Source organism: Musa acuminata, chromosome BXJ2-11 (genome assembly GCF_036884655.1).
Source record: "Musa acuminata AAA Group cultivar baxijiao chromosome BXJ2-11, Cavendish_Baxijiao_AAA, whole genome shotgun sequence".
Lineage (NCBI taxonomy): Eukaryota > Viridiplantae > Streptophyta > Magnoliopsida > Zingiberales > Musaceae > Musa > Musa acuminata.
In genome coordinates, this window is record NC_088348.1 from 3,185,800 (window position 1) to 3,193,416 (window position 7,617).

At 37.3% G+C, this 7,617-nt stretch overlaps 1 protein-coding gene across 1 annotated transcript; it reads right to left on the reverse strand.

The window, feature by feature from the left end:
* Positions 1 to 2,300: 2,300 nt before the first annotated feature.
* On the reverse strand, positions 2,301 to 7,377 carry LOC103970364 (clathrin light chain 2). Its single transcript, XM_009384117.3, has 3 exons — positions 6,777 to 7,377; positions 3,181 to 3,334; positions 2,301 to 3,069 (listed from the first exon to the last, which is right to left on the reverse strand). The coding sequence occupies exons 1-3, from the start codon at positions 7,268 to 7,270 to the stop codon at positions 2,650 to 2,652; spliced, it is 1,068 nt and encodes a 355-aa protein (XP_009382392.2). The 5' UTR covers positions 7,271 to 7,377; the 3' UTR covers positions 2,301 to 2,649.
* Between the last annotated feature and the right edge of the window lie 240 nt (positions 7,378 to 7,617).

A 7,617-nucleotide genomic window follows, 5' to 3' on the forward strand; every position in this document is an offset into this window, starting at 1 on the left:
GTGAAATGTCAACGCTATGTCAATAAAACATCATATTTTTTCAATGTTTTATCTTCATAGGTAGGTATCGCGTGATACATATGCTTGGTTTGAATGAAAACCCAAACCTTTTCTCCTTCCCTTTTTTTTATTCATCAGTCCTTTTGGTTGTTCATCGAAAATGAAACATGAAAATTTTATTCTAAAATAAATTAACTCTTATTTATTATTGTATAACGGATAGGCCTCAATCACAGTTTTGAATCCACGTATGTGCATTCATATATGATATTTGATATGATGATTAAATATAATTTAATAATATATTTTTTGGGATAATTATAAGTTCTAGAAAAAAAAGAGAGAGAATATTTTTAACATGCATGATTGAATGTGATTACTTTATTAAGGCGAGAAATACTGAGTTGTCCCTTTGCAATCTCCAAGAGCTATATTATACATTCACCTGTGGGTGGAGAGGATGACCTTTCCACAAGACCTTCTTTTCACTGAGAATAATCATCATTGCCTATAATAGCAGCCATTTTTGACACTTAATATTTTAATTCATGAACTTAAGGAAGATAGAATTGCATTAGTTAATCCAACAGGAGTTCAGCAGACCAGCAGATTTAGTCACATAAGAAAAATGCATTGGAGTCTTTCTCTACTTCGTCGAAAATAAAATAATAATAATAAATTTATTCTAAAATAAATTAATTATAAAATATTAAAATTATTTATTTCCCCTAACTCTTATGCAATGTCTCAGGTTCCAATCCATCTATCGACGTCATGTATGTTGTTTGATATAATAATTAATAATAATAATAATATATTTTTCGAGTTAATTATGGGTTCTACGAAAAAATAATAGAATGTTTTTAACATGCGTGATTGAATGTGATCATTTTATTAATGCAGCATACAACAGAGAATTTTGACTTACACTGAATTGTCCCTTGCAATCTCCAAGAGCCAAACACTATTATACAATGCACCTGTGATTGGACTGGTGATGAGGATGGCCTTTCTATAAAGACCTGTGTTTCACTGAGAATAATCATCATTGCCTATAATAATAATAACAGTCATTTTGACACTTATATCTTAATTGATGAACTTAAAGAAGATGGAGTTGCATTAGTTAATCCGATTAAAAATTAATCCAACAGGAGTTCAGTAGACCAGCAGATTTTAGTCGCATAAGAAAAATGCATGGGAGATGGCACAAAGATAACAACAAGCTGCATGTGTAGAGGAGACATCAGATCCGGAGAGGGTGGAGATAAAGAATAGATCTCTAACCATGAGGACCTTCTGACATCTCACGTGGATATGAAGTTAGTGAAGCAATTAGTAAATGATAATGGGATGAATGGGTCAGTTTGTGTGGAGTCAGTCATATAGGAACATTAGTAAGAAATGGATCTTAAAACACTTTCCAAAGAATATGGACCTTGACATGGGATGCAGGAAGGGGCAACTTGACCCAAGAGTGTGTTCTTATTTGCCAGTCTCTCTGCTAATAACATCTTATTCCATTTGCCACACTGTTCTTTGGAGCTGTCAAAATTGCTTTACTGCTTTGCAATGCTACTCAGAACCAAAAAGACAGACTCACTGAATAAGCACCAGAAATATTTTTCCCCAAAGAAATGAGTGTCTTGAATAAATAGAAGAAAATTTGTGAGCAAGAGGAATAGCCTCTGTTTCATGTTTTCTTTGCTTGGAACCTCCTTATACTGTTCGGAAATTTTTAGAGAATGTGTGAATAAGAAAAAGGCATCTGAGAGGATCTTAGGAGGAAAAGAACAACATGAGGAATGTCAAACAAGAAATAACTAATATAAAGTTTCCTTTTTTCCTTCGGAAAGGCAGCCTTTAAATAAGAAACCTGATCATCAAAATCTTTGAAGGTTGTAGTTTTCTTGTTTAAGCTCATTTAAGATTCAACCTTTTTTATCCCCTAATTGTGTGGTGAGGTCTACAGCATTAGATAATGGACATGAAAAACTTAGGGCACACAGAATGATATGGATGAGCTCATGTGGGGAGAAATACAATGAATAATATCCAAGCTTAGGCTTGCAGTGTTAAGAAGCCCAAGACTAAAATTTTTGGCATTGTTGATGCATCAACCACATCTATAAATTCAAATTGGTTACCCTATCCAATTTCAGGAACTAAAGTTGCTACCATACAATGGTTTAATTCAAACAATAAATGAAAAATATCTTAGATCGATATACAAAACCATGCTAGAGCAGAAAACATAACATTCCTGCAGACAAATCCTAACAGCATCCACGCCTCTGAGATATCATAATAGACCAACTAGGATTGCAAATACCCTGTCACAGCAGCAATATGTCCAACTTTACTACGAACATGATACATGAATGATAGATACCAACAAGCACACACAACAAAGCCGATGACTGTAGTTTTACTTGGTTCTTGAGAGATATCTGATGGGTAGGATGTCACATACCTCATAAAGGAGACAAACATCAACAAACAATATCACTATGCAAAAAACCAATGAAGTGAAGAGGCAATAGAAGGATGATCGATTGAAATGAATACTCCTTGCTGCACATACTTGAAACTCGTATGAAGCCTTTAGCCTTGAGGATGAATGCCGTGCAATATGTCGCAAAATGAGGATCAAGCAGTCCTAACTAGTTCTGGTGCCTTGACCGTTTGCCCTTCTGTCACAGAGATGTCTACCTTTGGTGAGTCTGCAGGACCATTAGCTTTGGCATCCTTGGTAGGTGACGATGGCTTTTTTCCTGCAGCTGCAGCGGCAGCACCATCTTTGGCTGGTGCAGAGGTAGATGGTGTTGGAGGTTTCATGTGCGGCGGGGGAGTATGCTTCAGCTTTACCAAAATTTGGCGCATTCTTGAGAGATCAGTGGGCTTTCCAGGCTTCGGTCCCTGGATCACAACGACTGAAGGCTTTTTCTCCTGTTCTTTCTTCCCTCGCTTCTTAATGCTGGCAATTTCATGGGGAATAAGCTCAGAAATTGCTTTCCAGTATTGTTTATCTGCATTTGCATGGAACTTCTCCTGGTTGGCCAGATATAACTGCCAATAAACAAAACAAGGTACTTCTTAGATAAAGACTTCAGAACATATACACATTTTTTAATCATGCAAGTAGATAGTTCAACTTCAGGGACAAACAGAATCACTTACCTTCTCTCTTTCTCTGTTCTGCAACTTGTTCGTTTCACAATTCAATTTCCTTTTCTCATAGAAAGCTTGCTTGAATTCTTCAGCTTCAGCAATGATTTCATTTTGATGCTCCTTTTCCTTCCTTTCCTTCTCCTCAAGAAGGATAGCATTTTGTCTGTGCGCACATTAATAGACATGATCCGAAGCTTAGTTGAGCAGTAAAACCAGAAGTGGTTATAAGAGCAAGCAATGAAGTACTTTTTAACATCTAACACGTCTTTTTTCAATTTTTCATTCCATATACAAATCCCAAGCCCCCAAAGGGTGAGTTGCATGGACCTACTAGAGTCCAAAAGATGGTCTAAGAAAGCTATCAACAGGGAGTGTCAGTTTCGTTTTACCTGTCACATTTATCATATAGTCATAACTCATAACCCAGGAACTTAATATCATACCATAACCTAAAAGCGACAAAAACACATGTTGAATTATCTATCTTAATATATTAAAAAACAGTGGATTCACTTCCAGGCATACTTGCATCCTAAGGACTGCATGGTGCTTAATTAGATGGTAGGTGTTTAGCTGAACAATAAACAAATAAAATGTTAAGAGACCATACAAATTTCAAACTGTATCAACAGAGCTTTAAAATAAGTTACAGCAACAATGCAACACTATTGAGGAATTAATTTTCTAAAGATCATCTGTTTACATGTAAATAACTCAGAAAGATATATTAAAAATTTATAAGATTCAGTCTTCCAATACTGTGTGCAGTAAGAAAGAAACAACTAACAAGCCGTGTTCTAGTAAGTCAACAAATGGATGACAGGTATGCAATCAGTGAAGGTCTCATGACAATTTGAAAAATCCTACTAGAAAAGGATCAACAACCTTGAACTTAAAGAAAGAATTCAAAAATAATCTTAAAGCATCTTTGCTTTAAGAGCAAGTAAAAACACAGTCAAGCATCCTAAACTGCCAAGTTGAGTAAATACGCCCATGCATAGATATTGGAATGGATAATGTGTCAAGTCTGCATGTCCAACTGTTAAACTCTGCAATATTTGTCGGAGACATGGATGGTTATGTGGATATAACTTCGCTAAATTACAACAACAACAACAATAGCAAGCCATAAGTTTCAATTATTTGGGGTCGCTACATGAATTTTTTGCCGTCATTGAGATCTGTAACAAATTATATATTTTGTTAAATTTAAAGTACTTTAATTTTTATTTATAATTTATGTTAGAGTCTTTTAGGCATGGTTCGTTTTACCTGTCCATACCGACATACCGATCAGCTATTGATACAATATATACCGAGCTATACTAAACCAAAGTGAGCATACCGATACACAGTATATGGGGGTGTATTGAGGTACCACGCATACCGGTCCCCTATCGGATTGGTACATATCGCCCGTACCGAGCGATATATTACGACACGACAAACCTTGTTTTTAGGTCTTCCTCTACCTCTCGTTAAACTACTAACATTAATCATTTCACCTCTTTTGAATACCACATTCAAAGGTTTCTTAAGCACATGCTCATACTATCTTAAATGATTTTTTCATTTTATTCTTTGTCGAAGCGATACCTAATTGTTTATGAATAAGAGTATTTCTTATCCTATTTTTCCTAGTAACTCCACACGTTCATCTCAACATTCTCATCTCAGCAACGCAAACTCTTTGTATATGTTATTTCTTAACCGTCCAACACTCAGATCTATAAAGCATTGTTGGCTTCACAATTGTCTTATAAAATTTTTCTTTTAATATCAAAGGTATCTAATGATCACATAAGACTCATGACACCTATCGTCATTTTAACCATCATGTTCTTAGTCTATGAATAATATCTTTATCGATCTCTCTATATTTTTGACGTTGAAATATTTGCACAAATTAACCAAAATTGATAATGTCTTGGGCCTCCTATAAGGTACAGATAGCTACTGCATGCAGGACAAAATTAAAGGCAATAATATGTGACTATAGCATGAATATTGAATGTTTATCTACGTCTAGTAGGCCTTTCTATGTTTGATTCTGGAGTTATCTAACCTATGTTACATTACAAGCAAGTCTACTAATCAGCCTTCGGATACATTGAAGAAGAGAACGAAAAAAGCAGAAAGTACATAGACACCTAAATTTAATGGTAAACTTCAAGTCGGTGACAGCCTTGCTATAACTACAACAACGACAACAATAACAAAGACATAGCATCAGCTTCTTTTTTTGTTTTTTGCAAAGGGTAAGCGATGAAGACATGATTTGAGCCCAAGACCTTGGGATAAACTGTCAAAATCTTTATCAGCTAGGTTAGATGACACATTACAATTACAACAACGACAACATCAACTTTTTTTTGTAATAGGTGTGGCGAAGATGAGATTCAAGCTGAGAGCCTTATGAAAAACTATCAAGGTCTTTATAAGTAAGTTAGCTGACACCTTTGGCCAATGATAGCCTTGTTGACAAAAAAAAATTTTAGATGATATAATAATTGTAGATAACCAAATATGAAATCAAGATCAAGAGGTCCTATAAACATGAGGAAAGCAAAAATCAAGGCACGTATCTATGCTACTACAATCATCAAGACAACAATCACAATTCACTCCATATCTCATTCTAAGAACTCAAAAGCCATGTCATTGTCCTTTAGTGTCACATACCAAATGATATCTATAGTACACAGTGGTTTGCATCCCACCATTCTTGTAAGAGGAAGTTGCCTTGGTACCTAGACTAAACATAGGATGGAAATAAAATCCTCAGAAAGCATAGGTTATAATTGCTAGAATCACCAAATATGAACAAAGATATTCCATATACTGTGACACATATTAGTGTATGGACATATCCAGGATGTAGCATATACATTAGTTATCAATTGAGCTAGGATGGTAATGACATCTTGTCCTTTTAGGAAACTGTACCCATCATGACTTGTGAAGTAATGCTACTTTCATACAAATATGAAATGCAAAAACCTTTTTAATCAGATAAATTATAGATTCAACTATCTCAAGTCCATCATCTGAACTATCACATATTTAAGTGGCCACCGCCTGGGATATTAAAGATAGATTCACCACCTATTATTGCCTAGACTACTCGACAACTACGAACCCGAGTTTCTTCACGACTTGGAAAGGCCTAGGAGTGGACTATGTACCATGTTGTGCTATCTCATAATTGTGAAAAAAGAGCTTTGATGAGTACATAGTTGTCTTTTAAATCTTGGCTAACAGGAAGCTGAGATCAGAAAATATTCCTTAGCACAACAAAGTCATCAATTAAATCTAGTAATGCATGAGATCCCCAACCATATGATCTTCAGATGCAAATAAGACTGGAAGATCTGTGTTATGTGTAAAAGAAACTGAGCTATCAACCTAAAAAGGAGAGGAAATCCGGAGAATTGCAAAAGAATCCCAACACGAGCTACATTACAATAGTTATATGCACACAAAAGATCCGATCTATCGATATCCATTTGAAATATAAAACATCTCAACAAATTGAAGTGGTAACAGAGAAGAATATAAAGCATTGGATCACCAGTACGACCGGATCTAAAAGGAAAGGCACTCACCGGCGCCACTCCCGCAGGATAAACCCCTCCTCACGTTGCATCTGGCTCGGGTCAGGGAGGATCGGGCCATCCGAAGTAAAGATCTCGCCGTTCTCCTCCACCCCGTACGCAGCCGTCCCGTTGGCCTGCGGCATCGTGAAGGGGGAGGCCGCCGACGAGAACCCATACCCCTCAGGAGAGGCCGGGATGCTGTCGCCGCCGCCGAAATCAGAGTGCTGGCGGTGCACGGGGACGTCATCATGGTGGAAGCCGAAGCCAGCGCCAGAGGCGACGTCAACGGGGAAGCCGGGGGAAGACGGGGTGAGGTGGTCGACGGTGGGATCGACGTCTTCAGAGGGGGAGAAGGAGGAGAAGGCGTCGAAGCGCTGGGAGGGGAGGCGGGGGTCGTAGCCGAGGTAGCCGTCGTCGAAGGGGCGCGTGGCGACTGATCCGCCCGCGGCCGCGGCGGCGGCGTCGTCACCGTCGTTGCTGAAGGTGTCGAAGGCAGACGCCATCTCTTGACTTTGGGATCGGCTTCCTCTCTCGCTTCTGTCGATCGAGATCTCGTTTGCGTCGGGCGATTTGGTTTGTACCGACTGCCTGAGAAAAGATGGAAGGCCGGTTTGGTATTACGTCTATTCCATTTCTTTTTATTTTTTCCAAAAATAATATTTTCTCAAGAAAAAAACTAGCAAAATTACATACATTTCCCTCTGCATTCTCTAATTTTTACATTTAATTTAGTGTCTATATATTCCCCCATAATCTAAAAACGTATATCTATAATTAAGTGTGTATATATATATATTCCTCAGCATAGTTAAATCTATAATTAATAGTCAAAATAACTAAACATGATGCT

What these genes read in the sequence shown, in the direction of transcription:
- LOC103970364 (XM_009384117.3), bottom strand. Translation starts at nt 7,270, where the DNA reads ATGGCGTCTGCCTTCGACACCTTCAGCAACGACGGTGACGACGCCGCC. An exon ending in ATCCTGCGGGAGTGGCGCCG is followed by an intron (nt 3,335 to 6,776) that starts GTGAGTGCCTTT and finishes ATGTGCGCACAG; the next exon opens with ACAAAATGCTATCCTTCTTG. An exon ending in AGAACAGAGAAAGAGAGAAG is followed by an intron (nt 3,070 to 3,180) that starts GTAAGTGATTCT and finishes GTTTATTGGCAG; the next exon opens with TTATATCTGGCCAACCAGGA.